The sequence below is a fragment of the Mustela nivalis genome (genome assembly GCF_964662115.1).
Source record: "Mustela nivalis genome assembly, chromosome: 2".
In the NCBI taxonomy this organism is placed as follows: Eukaryota; Metazoa; Chordata; class Mammalia; order Carnivora; family Mustelidae; genus Mustela; species Mustela nivalis.
In genome coordinates, this window is record NC_139021.1 from 153,108,091 (window position 1) to 153,124,076 (window position 15,986).

Below are 15,986 nucleotides of genomic sequence, written 5' to 3' on the forward strand. Positions count from 1 at the left end.
ATTCTCCAAAAAAAGGAAAATGCAGGTGACAGTTCTTGGGCAAATCAATCTTAAATTTATAGTTTTAGGTGCAAATGCACTAAGACTCAGACATTTCAGGACAAACTAAGTGACCTACTTTTTAAAATTTCTTTTTAAGTAGTCTCCACACTGGGCATGGAGTCCAACATGGGGCTCAAACTCACGACCGTGAGATCAAGACCCGAGCCGAGATCAAAAGTCAAACACTTAACCAACTGAGCCACCCAGGCACTTCAAGTGACCCACTTTTTTAAAAGTTCTGTTTGAGTATCTTTTCTTCTTATGGAGAAAAACAAACCACCTTTAACTAGTGGGGAAAGAATAACGGAATGAAAATCCTACAACACAGTAGTTTGACCAAGACACAATTATGGGCTTTTATAAAATATTAAGAGAATTTAAAAATTTTAATAACCAGTGATTCAACAAATCAGATGGCATTTAACTCCAACATAAGTAACCAAATGCTTCTCTTGAGGCTATCCTTTAGTAGTAGTACCAAAGTTTAAACTAAAATAACAAGTGGGAGACCTGGGTGGCTCAGCTCAGGTCATGATCCCAGGGTCCTGATCGGCAGGGAGTCTGCTTCTCCCTCCACACCCACACCCCTACTCATTCTCTCTACCAAATAAATAAAATCTTTTTTAAAAAATAAAGTAACTTTAGTTATAAATTAATTCTCCTGCGTCAGGTTGCAATTTAAAGCATGATTTCACAAAGTAAATCTTAAGAAACTTTAGACCCCATCTTATAAAAACAAGATCCAGAAATCAGATGAAGTCACAAAGCAGAGGCTGTAGGAATAGGGCCTAACAGACTCCCGGATCTATAGATATCTCAGCAACTGCACTTCACAGTTTAGTTGTCAAAGAGACTGCTATTTTTCTAAAAAAGACACAACATAATCAATATTTTTAAAAGATCCTCTCATAAGGTGCCTAGGTGGCACAGCCCACTGAGTGTCAGACTCTTGGTTTCGGCTCAGGTCATGATCTCAGGGTCGTGAGATGGAGCCCTGTGACTGTCCCTGCGCTCAGTGCAGAGTCTGCTTAAGATTCTCTCTTCCTTTCCCTCTGCCCCTACCCTCCCCACACACACATGTTCTCTCTCTAAAATAAAGCCTTAAAAAAAAAGCTCTGATACAAGTGTTTTTGCTTTTTTTTTTTTTAATCCTCTGAGTCAAGTAACAGATATCCTCCATCATACAGAGATTATATGAACATCTGCTGTAGCATTCATAAAGCAGGAAATTAAATTCAGTGTATGATCCCAGGGAACTCATTAATGGAAATCTTCTGGGAATACATACAAAAAATGATTACACCTCAAAGCTGCTGCCTAAAGACTGAAACATAATCTAGAATGAGTAAGAAACAGGCTACTATGACCCAGACACATATTCCAAACCCATGTCTCTTCCCTGTTTATGTTCTTTCCACTAAGGAATAAATTCAAACTACTAAGTTTTTAAAAAATATGATGACTTATTAATATAAGGAAGCGTATAAAGCTAGTACTAACTGCTAAGTCAAAATTCATTATAGACCCATCAAAAAGTTGCAGAATTACACTTCCTTAGCAATACAGAAAACTATGAAAAGTTACCAAGAAAAAATTACACTTTGGATAACGAATCAAATCACTAGTATGACAAAAAATTAGAAATTGTTAGCTGTGTAGAAAACTGACCAAGAAATTAAACTGGCCTAGGGGTGCCTGGGTGGCTCAGTGGGTTAAAGCCTCTGCCCTCGGCTCAGGTCATAATCTCAGGTCCTGGGATCGAGTCCTGCATCAGGCTCTCTGCTTGGCGGGAGGCCTGCTTCCTCCTCTCTCTGCCTGCCTCTCTGCCTACTTGTGATCTCTGTCAAATAAATAAAATCTTTAAAAAAAAAAAAAAAGAAAGAAGAAAGAAAGAAGGAAGGAAGGAAAAAAGAAATTAAACTGGCCTAATGGAGCTTGGTCCAGAAAATACCTTTACAAAATGTCCCCAGGGTTGAAACAGCTGGTCGAAACATTCTGTGTCACACAATAAGATATCACCTCACACCAGCCAGAATGATTATTATCAAAAAGACAAGAAACAACAAGTGTTGGCAAGAATGTGGAGAAAAAGGAACCCCTATGTTGATGGGAATGTAAATTGCCACTGCCACTGTGGACAACAACATTCAAAAATTTAAAAATAGAACAATCATATGATCCAGCAATTCCACTTCTGGGTGTATATCCAAAGGGAAAAAAACACTAATTTGAAAACATATAAGCATCCTGATGTTCACTGCAGCATTATTTACAATAGCCAAGATATGGAAACAACCTAAGTATCCATGGATGGACAAATGGATAAAGAAAATGTAATGTATATACACAATGGAATACTACTCAGCTGTTAAAAAAAAAAAAAAAAAGAAAGCAATCTTAACCATTTGCAACACAGATAGACCTAGAGGTATTATGCTAAGTGAAATAGGTCAGACAGAGAAAGACAAATACAATCTCACATTTTGTAGAATGTGAAAAACAAAACTCATAAATACAGAAAACAGATTGGCAGTTGTCAGAAGAAAGGGGATTTAGGAAGTGAGTAAAAGAAGTCAAGAGATACAAACTTCCAGTTGTAAAATTCATGGGGATATAACGTGCAGCATGGTAACTATAGTCAATAATACAGCATTGCAAACTTGAATGTTGCAGAAGGGTAAATCCTAAAAGTTCTCATCATAAGAAAAAAAATGTTTTGTAACTTTGTATGATGACAGATGGTAACTAGACCTACAATGGTGATCATTTTGTAATGTACACAAATATTGAATCATTATGTTGTATACCTGAAACTGCTACAATGTCAACTAAACTCCAATTAAAAAAAAAAATTCCATAAGCACTAAGTATCCCTGAGACTAGAGTAACTAAAGGAGAACAGAATGTTTAAGTTCTAGCATTCTGGAATAGGAGCACGTTTGAAAAGAAATCCATGACACTATTACAGTTTATTCTTCATGACATGCTTCATATGGGATACCAGTAAGAACAGGAAGAGCTAGTGAGAATTCTGTATGTCAGTAAAATATTATGTAGGGCTGAAGACTGGTTTAAAGTCATGCCGGGGCACCTGGGTGGCTCAGTGGGTTAAAGCCTCTGCCTTCGGCTCAGGTCATGATCTCGGGGTCCTGGGATCGAGCCCCGCATCGGGCTCTCTGCTCATTGGGGAGCCTGCTTACTCCTTTCTCTCTGCCTGCCTCTCTGCCTACATGTGATCTCTGTCTGTCAAATAAATAAATGGAATCTTTAAAAAAAAAAAATAATAATAATAATAATAATAAAGTCATGCCATTATTTTTCCTCTACCACAAGGTAAATACGTAATATCATCCATTATTTTTCTTCTTGTTTATAAAACATACGGGAAAATACTAGTTAAAATACTTTTTGATAAGCTATAAAGCTATGGAGACATCTTTGTAAAAACAGTAACTGTTAATGTATAAAGTACACAAAACTGGATAATTCATAGGGTATTTGGCATTACCTGTCCAGGGCACCCTCTAGGTGTTCGTGGGAAACATCAAAATAGTAATTGGTATGTTCTCCACTAGTAAAAGCATTTGAACTTCCTGCATGCTCACTGAGAAACTGGCTGTATTCATTTTCTTTAGGGTATTTCTTTGTTCCCAAAAATAGCATATGTTCACAAAAATGACTTAAGCCAGCAATATTTGGAGGATCTGACAATGAACCTGAAAGAGAAGAAAAAAACACATCTTTTTTTATGTTGAAAGTTATAAAATACAGATGGATTGCAAATGATCTGGAACTTCTGTTAATATGACAACTCCAACCATAGAGCCAGAGAAAGTTAGGCACAGTCTGCTCTAAAATGGTATTGTGTAGATTCGAGCCTCAGCTTCTGATAGTAATTAGCTGGTAACTGGAGACAGATTACTCAGCCTCTCTGGACATTAGGTTCCTCACACATCACACTGGAGGGAAAGAAAGAGTTGAACTGACTCTTTTATTAAGAGCTAGAACTTTCTAGTTCTGGCATTTTATTGCAGGAGATAATACAGTGTAGTGGTAAGAGCATAAGTTGAGGGTTACCAGCTCTGCTGACTGCGAAATTGTGAGCACAATACTTTATCTGGCCTCAGTTGCTTTTTCTATACATACCTAATCTAGAGAGCTGTGCAAACACAAATCAAATGAGAGCTGCAAAGTACACTATGTCATACTTGGCAATAATTATTTGTTCACTACATGATGGTTATTACCTTGTTTCCTCAATTTTAAAATGCTATTGAGTTAAATAAAAGCTTTTCAGAGAGGAAAAAAAGAAACACACCTATGTACAGATAGGTGAGAAACAACCGGATGAAAACTACATTAAATTAAAAGGAAATGAGCACACAAGAATATAGAAAACATGGTATTCCCTAGTGTACCAAAAGTATACAAAAGTGAAAGCATTACCATTGCTACTGTAAAGGATGGGACTTGATTTCCTTACCGCTAGGTCACCTTAACTGAGAACCTGACAAAATGTCTTGGTAAATAAATGTAAGATTATTTGATTTTGACAAATGGAGATTGCCAATAGCTGTATAGGGCTACTGCAGGAAGTAAGGTACATCAAACCAGTAACTAGGAGGTCTTCATTTGCACATATAAGGAGAGTTCTAATAAATGTCAACATTAGATGAAGAAAATAGAACCAAGCTTAATTCACAATTTTAAACTGTACCTATGTGCACATCAAGTGCTGCTGATGACTTATCCGTGGTCGGATCACTGATGAGAAGTACTTTGATACCATTGGCCAGCTCTAGCCCACGGTATTCTCGCTTGTCTTCGGGAGATTTGATAATGTGATTTCCTAGTCTCTTGATAGCTGGATTATTCATCTTGCTGTAAGTTTTCTCTTGGAAACTGAAAAGAAAAAAAAGTTTTAATTGTTGCATTATGGCTTAATTTTTTTTAACGAATAAAGAATAGTATCAAGCAAACCCACATAATATATCATCAGATAAAAAAATAATTGGAGGAATTTTTTTATAGCTCATCAACAGAGTATAATCATTTCTCTCTTCCCTCTTACCCCTCATTCTTTTGTTAGAGAAATGCTAACAATATTGTTTTTGTGGAGCCCTATTTAATCTAGGAGAGCACCTGGGATGAGGATTTGAGACAGGATAGCTGGTCAGCTGTGCTGACCTACAATGGATTCTTAATTATCAATAACTGCTTTCCACATATTTCAGAAATATTTACTAAAGTAAGATGAGAGATTGTGTAAAGATTATTATTGGACCAACCAAAACATTGCTCAACCTGATGATATTCAAAGACAGGACAGAGCTAGAACTCACAGGTCTGATACACACATGCTCATAACATAGAGGACAACCCCCCACGAGAAAAAAAAACCTGTTAAGTCCTGATACAAATAAGAGACCTGGGTTACACTATGAAAGCAAGAAAAAGGAAAGAAAGAAAGGGAGGAAGGAAGAAAAGAAGGAAGGTCTTACAAACAAAAAATGGGAAGGATCCCAAGTAATTTTTACAATTTGGTGAAGTAGTCCTCTCCTGTCCTCTCTAGGAAAGCTGAATTACTAAGATGGGAAAAGGCTGTTAACACACAGAATTCTGAAGGAGTATTGTCTGGTATTAGCGCAGAAAAGGCATGTTCCAGAGTCTGGGATTATGCATGTTTTTTGGTCTATGTTGGGAATCATCTAAGAGAGAAAAATGAGCCTGTTATTATCAACAGGCTAATAATCAGGTAAAGCCCAAAACATCTGACACTAGAGAGGAAAAATGACCCTATGCTAGCATATTTTCTTCTTACCTGAAAGACAAAAGAAGTAGATCTGTCTGCTCCTTAAAGACTGACAGACGTTCAGATTTAAAGATAAATCAGAAGGGGCATAAATAGGCATTACTATTATCTTCAATAAAACCTTTATTTTTTGCATTAAAATACCTGGAAATTGGGGAGGGAAAAAATCTGGCCTGCTTTTATCATAATACCTTCCTCTCTGAAATTGTCTAACTATTCTTCTGAGTAACAACTGATAAAACAAAGAGGTCTGCTCCTATTAAGATTGTCATCTAGGCACCTGGGTGGCTCATCAGTTAAGTGTCTGCCTTTGGCTCAGGTCATGATCTCAGGGTCCAGGGATAGGGCTCCCTTCTCTGCGGGGAGTCTGTTTCTCCCTCTGCTCCTCTCCCTGCTCGTGATCTCTCTCTGTCTCACTCTCTCTCAGATAAATAAAATCTTAAAAAAAAAAAAAAAAAAAAAAAAAGACTGTCATCTAGATCTCCTTTTGGGAAGACTCTTCAGAATTTTAAAACAGTATAAGTCATACCAAAAATATAATGCTGTTTTTTTTTTAAAATCACATAGTAATATATAGATAGTGCTAATAATCATGCCCTATTTATAGTAAAACTATTTCTTGAAAAATAAAGCATAAGGGCGCCTGGGTGGCTCAGTGGGTTAAAGCCTCTACCTTCAGCTCGGGTCATGATCTCAGGGTCCTGGGATCGAGTCCCACATCGGGCTCTGCTCAGCGGGGAGCCTGCTTCCTCCTCTCTATCTCTCTGTCGTCTGCCTCTCTGCCTACTTGTGATCTCTCTCTGTCAAATAAATAAATAAAAATCTTTAAAAAAATAAATTAAAAAAAAAGAAAGAAAAATAAAGCATAAAATATAGTGCTAACATTTTTGGAATATATAAGATCACCACTGGAAAATACAAAAGCAATTTGGAAGTTATAAGGTATTATTAACAACTCCTTTCTATTTCATTAGTCATAAGCCACTGAAGTTTGATGCTCAAGACAGATGAAAATATCTGAATGCAGGGACGCCTGGGTGGCTCAGTTGGTTGTACGACTGCCTTCGGCTCAGGTCATGATGCTGGAGTCCTGGGATCGAGTCCCGCATCGGGCTCCCAGCTCCATGGGGAGTCTGCTTCTCTCTCTGACTTTCTCCTCGTTAATGCTCTCTCTCACTGTCTCTCTCTCAAGTAAATAAATAAAATCTTAAAAAAAAAAAAAAAGAAAAGAAAATATCTGAATGCAAAGTCTTAGAAAAGGTGTTTTGCAGTTAAAAAAAAAAAATCTCAGGGTAAGAGAAAATGATCTACCTGAGCCCCCAAAGAGGGGCACAAGATAACAATCCTGGTTAAGACATTTCCCAAGGACAATCTGTTGCCTTCAGTATGTAGCTGATTTCAAGGACTTTAATCTGGGTGAAGATGAAATAAACCATGAGGCACCCTCCATTAAGACCCCCAAGAAGAAGGGCAGCATTAAAAGAAAATAGGGAAGCTCAGTGTGTACCACAGAGAAGAGCCCATGCTCCTTCCTACAAGGCTCTACTGGGTGGGCAGGGGGGATTCTTGTAATGGGTTTCACCAAGCAGGAGCAAAATCCAAGGACTATTTTTGATTTCAATATGCCATTGCCTTCACCTAACTCCCTCTACTGTGCTTGCCCCAGTTAGTCTGGCCTAGGAGAACCAAGGGCTACAAATGACTAAAATGTAATGACAATGATAATGGAGCTCTAAAAAGTCTGTCCAATCGCCAGCTGTGGTGGGGAAATAAAATACAGCTTACTTTCCTAGGACGAATGGTCTTATTCTGTGGGAGGTGAAAAATTCATCAGAAGATAACCACCCTCCACTACAGGCTATATTCTCCTTATCCAGATTTCCATTTTTTCAAAGGAAAAAAAAAAATATGTGTCATCACAGTTCATCACGGGCATGTACAGAACTCACCGAGATAGTGAAGGCCTGCCTGATTGATATCCTTGGTGTGGCTGAGCACAAGGAGATGGATTTATTCTCTAAGTCAAATATAAAAATTAGTCCAATGACTTCTAGACATTTGTACAAGAGATCAAGGACAACTATAAATTTCTATGCTGGCAATGCTACCAAATCAAATATTGAGGAAGTAAAAGCCAAGAGAAACAGTAGCAACATCTTCAAACAAGACCCATCCCCAGCAATCTATATTCAGTAGGCATAGTCTGGATCCCTGCAGCCTGGCTATATCAGCACATCAACAACAATTCGATTCTCACCTTCTGGAGAACTGAAGGAAATGATCGGGAACTCCTCTGATGATGAATTCATCAACAGCTTGTCTGTCTCTGTATTTATACTCATGAGATCATATCCCAGCTCCCTCATTAGCATAAAGCCTTCAGGAGTAATTCTGACTTTCAGATGACAGGCTGATGCTAACTCAAGTGCTTTCCCAGACACTTATTTATTTGATATTTTTACCCTAAGTCAAAATCTTAGGAGCAATAAAACTACTTTCCATTTTAGCAACCTTATCATACATTGGAAACTTTGTAAAGCACAACATTGTCAGTGTTCAGCATTCTGATAAACTTGAGAGAGATCGAGTAATTACAGCGTATTTTGTAGTTCCATTCAGAATTTAAAACAATGCCTAAAATCACATTAGGTAAAAGCTGGAAGAGTCATCACAGATTATCTAGTCGTTTGCAGTATGGGGACTGGCAGCACTGGTCGTTCCAGAGGGCCGGTTAATAATGCGAAATATCAGAAACCACTGAAAGACCCACTGAGCCAGAATCTGCATTTGAACAAGATCCCTAAATGGGCTAGTCTCATCTTACTTATATGGAAACTGAAGGTCAGGGAATTTAAATTCCTTGTCCAGGATCATACAGCAAAAGGTTACAATTAGAACTCAACTTTTAACTTCCAGTCCTGTGTCCACCCCAGCTCCCCCAGAGCCAAAAGAACATTTAAAGATGCCTATTAAAGGGGCACCTGGGTGGCTCAGTGGGTTAAGCCTCTGCCTTCGGCTCAGGTTATGATCTCAGCGTCCTGGGATAGAGCCCTGCATCACATCGGGCTCTCTGCTCAGTGGGGAGCCTGCTTCCCCCTCTCTCTGCCTGCCTCTCTGCCTACCTGTGATCTCTCTGTCAAATAAATAAATAAAATCTTAAAAAAAAAAAGGAGGCCTATTAATGTGCAGACACTACATCACATATGTTAGCTATAAAGATGCGTGCCCCAGAGCCCTTGCTCTGAAGGAACCAGGACTAGTGAAGGGAAAACAGGTCATTATCTTTTAAGTGTGGTGACAAAGTTGTTCCCGGGCCACTTTGAGAATAATGAAATGGGCAAGGGGGAATAATGAAATGGGGACATAACTCTAAGAGCGGAGAGAGGGGAAAGAGGAAGTGGAAGAATGCCAAATAAAAGGAAGGACATACCTGAGCAAAGGACTGGTGGTGAGAAAAAAAAGAGGCATAAAGGAGAAAAACAAGAGCTTGGAGTTAATAGAACTACAACCAGAACACTCCCTGAAAGATCATTAATTTTTATCTAGACAAGTAAAGACCTAAACTGCAGGTGTGCAAAATCAAATTCCCACACAGGTCATTTCCAAATTCCCATACCAAGAGGAAATTTTTTATACAAATAATCTTTTATTCAAATGACCTTCTGAAGTCTTTTTCTCCCTTTTTTTTCTAAAGATTTAATTTATTTATTTGACAGAGAGAGAGAGAGAGAGATCACAAGTAGGCAGGCAGAGAGAAAGGGGAAAGAAGGCTCCCCGCTGAGCAGAGAGCCCAATGCAAGGCTCATCCCAGGGCCCTGAGATCATGACCTGAGCCGAAGGCAGAGGCTTAACCTACTGAGCCACCCAGGCGCCCCTCTCCTATCTCTTTAAAAGGTGTCTCCCAGCCTATGTAACAGGAGACTGAGAAATTTTACTTTGCATTTGCTCTTTACCCACCCCCATAGCCCCAGACATATTTAAAGGTAGACCTCATCTATTTCTAATTTCTAAATGCATGACCTATAAACCTGAACAGGTGAGTGACCATGCTAATAGCAAAATTATAAATCAAAACCTCCCTTCTGTGGAATCCATCCACCCACTCCTAAAACCATGGGCAGAAGCTGAGCATGCCTACCACGCTCCTAAATGTGGGGGAGGCAGCCAGAGAGAAAAATGCCCGAAATCAGAACCACACAATAAACGTCCTTTCCTCCCTGAGGAAGACAGAGGTAAGAGAGAATATCAAGGTAGTGGTAGTATGAGCTCTAGGATGCTTCAGTATAAGATGACATATTCTCAAATACTATTCATGTTATTTGACCTAAAAAATCACAACGTCTCTCAGGGAAGCAAATACCCATGGTTCTTCAGTTATACGAACCAGTATACCTCACTTTATACACCAGCTAGATCATAAAGGTGAGTATAAACTAAAATCTTGTCAATTAAATCTTATTTTCCTGTGATGAGATGTTTGCCTTTCTTTGTTCCAAGCAGAATGTCAGCTGTTCTAACTTTGCAGCCTCTGGAAGAAGTTTACCATGAAAAAATGAACTTTAAATGAATAAGGGTGGTTGCAAGTTAAAGGACTCCTACAGCGGCACCTGGGTGGCTCAGTTGGTTAAGCATCTGATTCTTGATTTCAGCTCAGGTCAAGATTTCAAAGTTGTGAGATGGAGTCCTGTGGCAGCAGCTCCCCACTCAGTGCCCTGTCTGCTCGAGATTCTCTCTCCCTCTGCCCCTCCCCCTGTGGTGCTGTGTGCGCTCTCTCTCTCTCTCTCTCTGAAATAAATAAAATTTTGAAAAATAAACAAAGGAATCCTATAGTGGCATTTTAGAGATAAGTGCTTTTGCAAATTTTTAGCTTTGGTGACTACGTATCACTGGCTATTCATTTCAAAAGTGACAAGTTTAACATGGAACCCTTTATAGGGGCCTTATGGAGGTTGAAGCAAACTAGAAAAACCTTCATTTTATACCTCTTGCCACACAGTTACTTAATTATGATTTTCTTACAGTTGTAGTTTGGGGACTGAAGGTGTTTCACACCTTCTTCCTTCTATAGGTAGCCTTCAGGCTGTTAGAAAATTTAAGATGCCACAGTACAAAACCAAGACTAACAATTACTCTCATTTTTAAAGTGTCCTATGCTTTATAAACTGCTCATTTAATTTTCCCATTCTCCCTAAGTGACAGGTCACAGCAGCTGTTGATGGTCATTCTCCTCAAACCCAGAAGAGGAAACAAAAGCTCAGTGATTAAGTGACTTGCCCAAGGGCATTTACACAATTGATTCGTGGCAGAGCTGGAACTATAGAGAAAGAGGAAGCGTGGGAAGGGGAGGAGCAGAAGGTGGTACTTAAGAAAATCATATATGGCTTTCTTCCTCAGCTCCCACAGCCCTTCCTTGACCCAATTCCCCTGCCTTACAATCCCAAATAACAAAAACAAGGAAACAAAAATTAAAATAGGTCAAAATAAATGCTCCAGTTCTTTTACTCCTTTCTCCCCATAGAAAATAGAGATAGGTAGTGGAAGGAGCCTGGAAGAATGCTTCTAATCTGCCAGACTCCTGGGAGGAGAACCATACTATCTCATGGTACTTCGATAATGCAAAAATAAAAAGGAAAACGTATGGCAGGATTAAATGCGTGGAAAGTTCAAAGAGAGAGAAGAGTGTATAATTGTTTCATGCATGAAAGGGAATACAATAATAATGACTGCGGTAGATACAGTAGGGCTATTGCTAACTTATTTTTCAGAAGCATAGAGTAAGCCACATGAACAAACAAAAAGGAGAAAAATAACAATCATCTGAGTAGATGCAGAAAAAGTAACTAAACTCAACAATTTATTTTTTTAAGTCTGCGAACTAGAAATAGAAGAAAATTCCTTCATCTGAAAAAATATTCACAAAAACTACAGCAATCATCATACGCAATGGTAAAATAATGCAAACACCCACAACCCCCCTCCCCACAAACAGGATGTCACTATCCTCTCTTCTATTCAACAATGGGCTGATGATTCTGACCAGTCCAATAACAAAAGAAAAAAAAAAAATCAGAAAAACATGAGAAAGAAAGGGGAAAAGCAACTAACATTATTTGTAGGTGACATGAGACATGACTGTGTATGAAGGGGTTCTGGGCAAGTGTCCCCACATTGTGTCTCTTTGGCATGTGGATTATTTTGAGCTGAAGGCAATTAAGACCCTGCAGGCTCAGGGCACCTGGGTGGCTCAGTGGGTTCAAGCCTCTGCCTTCAGCTCAGGTCATGATCCCAGGGTCCTGGGATGGAGCCCAGCATCGGGCTCTCTGCTCAGCGGGGAGCGGGCTTCCCCCTCTCTCTTGTCTCTGCCTGCCTCTCTGCCCACTTGTGATCTCTGTCTGTCAAATAAATAAATAATCTTTAAAAAAATAAAAAATCTTAAAAAAAAAAAAAAAGATCCTGCAGCCTCTAGAGAAATTATGGTCCCTCCTGTAACTACCTAGAAGAATCTATATTGGGGGGCACCTGGGTGGCTCAGTGGGTTAAGCCTCTGCCTTCGGCTCAGGTCATGATCTCAGGGTCCTGGGATCAAGCCCCGCAGAGGGCTCTCTGCTTGGCAGGGAGCCTGCTTCCCCCTGTCTCTGCCTGCCTCTCTGCCTACTTGTGATCTCTATCAAATAAATAAATAAAATCTTTAAAAAAAAATAATCTAAATTGGGGGTCTTCCCCAGAAGTGGAGTTATTACCAGAGATAAATTTTATTTGAATGACTCATATGTATGGGGGCCAAACACTTAGTTATCAAACATCTGTTGTTCTTACCGCCCTGTGAACTGCCCTCCTCCCCTTTGAGGCCCCAGGCCTCACTCCACTCCTTAGCTCGGGATGGCAATTTCACCTTTCTGTTTTTGAACCTCTCTCTCATCTGTGTATGGTTCCTATATACACAAAATTAAATTTTATTTTCTGTTACTCTGTCTCATGTCAATTCTTAGACCAGCTAGAAGAGCCTCTGAAGGATAGAAGAAAATTTTTCCTCCCTAACATGTACACAGAAAACCCCAAGAATCTCTGACAACTTCCATTTCTGGATGGTTAATAATAGGTCATGGCAACCACATTCAGCTTCAATAAACAGAAAAGGCCATGATGAATTAGAAAATCACATTTTCAAAGATATTGGAGAGTTGTAGAAGAAATGAGGATTGGATGGACGCAAATCCAGAGACAGTCAAGCCCTCTGGGGTGGGCTTGACAACCATCTCCAGTCTTCTTCTCTGGGTGCATTTGCTAATTTTGAATGCAGACTGAAGATCACACTTGGCCTAAGAAGGAGGACTATAATCAGGGAAGATAATCAAGGCTTTGGTGGGTGCATGAGTTAAGTGTGACAGATTATAGGCTCAAGATGCCCCAAATCCACAGCTGATTTTTGTCACAGATTTTCTGAGCTATCACTACATATCCACCAGAATGGCTAAAATGAAAAAGATGGAAAATACCAAGTGTTACAGAACTTATAGGGTAACCCAAATTCTCATATATTGCTGGTGAGAACAGAAATTGGTACATCCATTTTCTTAAAACTGGCAGTCTAGGGGCACCTGGGTGGTGCCATCAGTTAAGCATCCAACTCTTGGGTTTGGCTCAGGTCTGATCTCAGGGTCGTAAGATTGAGCCTGGCATCAGATTCCACATTTAGCACAAGTCCACTTGGGTTTCTCCCTCCTTTTCCCTTTACCCCTCCTCCCACACGGGTGCACTATTTCTTAAACAAATAAATAAAATCTTTAAAAGAAACTGACAATATGACATAAAAATTCATAAATTAGATATATACCTGAAATAAGTGTATTTATGTTACAGCAATATGATGTACAATAGCCAAAACTAGAAATGATCAAATTTCCATTAATAGTGAAAAGACATGCTGTGATATATTCACACAATGAAGTAATATACAACATGAAATATACAAAATGAAAAGCCTAGAACAAGGCTCAATAAAGATGAATCTCACTAACGTAAGGTTGAGTGAAAGAAGCTTTATGCAAACACTGTGTCCTCCCACTTATATAAAGTGCAAGAACAAGTAAAATCAAGCTAAGCCTTTTGTCAAGATAGTGGTTTCCCCTGGGGTCAGAGAGCAGTGATTAGATTAGAAGTAAGCATGAGGGAGGCTTCTGGGACACTGGTCACATGTTGGATTATACAGGTATGTTCAGTTTGTGAAAATTATCAACTTGAACACTTATGATATATTTCAATTAAAGGTTTTTTTTTCAAACAGGGGTGCCTGAGTGGCTCAGTGGGTTAAAGCCTCTGCCTTCAGCTCAGGTCATGATCCCAGCGTTCTGGGATCAAGCCCCGCATCAGGTTCTCTGCTCAGCGGAGGCTGCTTCCTCTTCTTTCTCTCCCTGCCTCTCTGCCTACTTGTGATCTCTGTCTGTCAAATAAAGAAAGAAAGAAAAATATTTCAGTTTTTTAAAATAGAGCTTTTAAATTTCTTTTAAAGGTTTTATTTAGGGGCACCTGGGTGGCTCAGTGGTTAAGCCTCTGCCTTCGGCTCAGGTCATGATCTCAGGGTCCTGGGATTCAGCCCCATTTCTGGCTCTCTGCTCAGCGGGAGCCTGCTTCCACTGCTCTCTCTCTGCCTGCCTCTCTGACTACCTGTGATCTCTGTCAAATAAATAAATAAAACTTAAAAAAAAAAAAAGATTTTATTTATCTTACAGAGGGAGAGAGAGATCACATGCAGGCAGAGTCAGGCGGGGTGGGGGGGGCAGGTGGGCAGGCTCCCCGCCGAGCACAGAGCCTGATGCAGGGCTCGATCCCAGGACCCTGAGATCACGACCCGAGCTGAAGGCAGAGGCTTAACCCACTGAGCCACTCAGGCACCCCTAAAATAGAGCTCTTAAGGGGCGCCTGGGTGGCTCAGTGGGTTGGGCCGCTGCCTTCGGCTCGGGTCGTGATCTCAGGGTCCTGGGATCGAGTCCCGCATCGGGCTCTCTGCTCAGCAGGGAGCCTGCTTCCTCCTCTCTCTCTCTGCCTGCCTCTCTGCCTACTTGTGATCTCCCTCTGTCAAATAAATAAATAAAATATTTAAAAAAAAAAAAATAGAGCTCTTAAAAATATCAAACATGGGGGCGCCTGGGTGGCTCAGTGGGTTAAGCCGCTGCCTTCAGCTCAGGTCATGATCCCAGGGTCCTGGGATCGAGTCCCACATCGGGCTCTCTGCTCCGCGGGGAGCCTGCTTCCCTCCCTCTTTCTGCCTACCTCTCTGTCTACTTGTGATCTCTCTCTGTCAAATAAATAAATAAAATCTTAAAAAAAAAAATCAAACATGGGGCACCTGGGTGGCTCAGTCATTAAGCATCTGCCTTCTACTCAGGTCATGATCCCAGGGTACTAGGATCAAGCCCCACATTGGGCTCCCTGCTCCATAGGAAGCCTGCTTCTCCCTCTCCCACTCCCCCTGCTTGTATTCCCTTTCTCACTGTGTCTGTCAAGTAAATAAGAAATAAATAAATAAAAATAAAATAATAAAAACATCAAATATAATAAAATAAAGGAGGAAGCAGATACATGAATTACTCAAGGCTAATATCATCATGCACAAAAAGTCATCTTGGAAATGGTGCCACATGGAAACTGAGAAGTAGCTCTCCAGATCAAACAAGTGCTAAGGTAGGAAGGCTCACTAAGAAACAATAGTCCAATTAACATGATAATTATCTAACCCTTCTCAGGTGTGTCTTGAGACAACTATTTGTGTTGATGTCATCTTGGCCAGAAGAAATAGGAGGCCCATATAAGTACAGCATGAGTCAATTTAACTAAATCAATAATAAAGTATGATGTTAAATATTTTAACTCAAGTCTTTAGTCACTAAGTATGATATGAAAACTAGCTTTGGAGTAATTACTTATGTAGATCACAGTTAAGATTTAAAAATAAAACCTGATACTCCCAGCAACCAAGAGTGCAAGCAATGAATATAATCCAAATTTTTAAAATGATCAAACTTTAAATAAATGTTCCCCTCAGCAATTTTCAACATTTACAATCAAACAATTTCTAACTCAGGAGAATTAGACTGGTTCTTTATTTTAAAACAAAACAAAAAGAATACTATAT

The 15,986-nt window shown here is 39.7% G+C and overlaps 1 protein-coding gene across 4 annotated transcripts in view; it reads right to left on the reverse strand.

Moving 5' to 3' along the window:
• The window catches only part of IDE (insulin degrading enzyme), a 132,217-nt gene that overhangs the window by 77,726 nt on the left and 38,505 nt on the right, over nucleotides 1-15,986 (reverse strand). For all 4 annotated transcript variants that reach the window (XM_082721936.1, XM_082721933.1, XM_082721934.1 and 1 more), the window contains exons 2-3: nucleotides 4,760-4,944; nucleotides 3,551-3,758 (exon numbers count right to left, since the gene is read on the reverse strand). In XM_082721936.1, coding sequence (XP_082578062.1) covers nucleotides 3,551-3,758; nucleotides 4,760-4,919 — 368 coding nt within the window. In that variant the 5' untranslated portion in view covers nucleotides 4,920-4,944. The remainder of the gene's footprint in view (nucleotides 1-3,550; nucleotides 3,759-4,759; nucleotides 4,945-15,986) is intronic.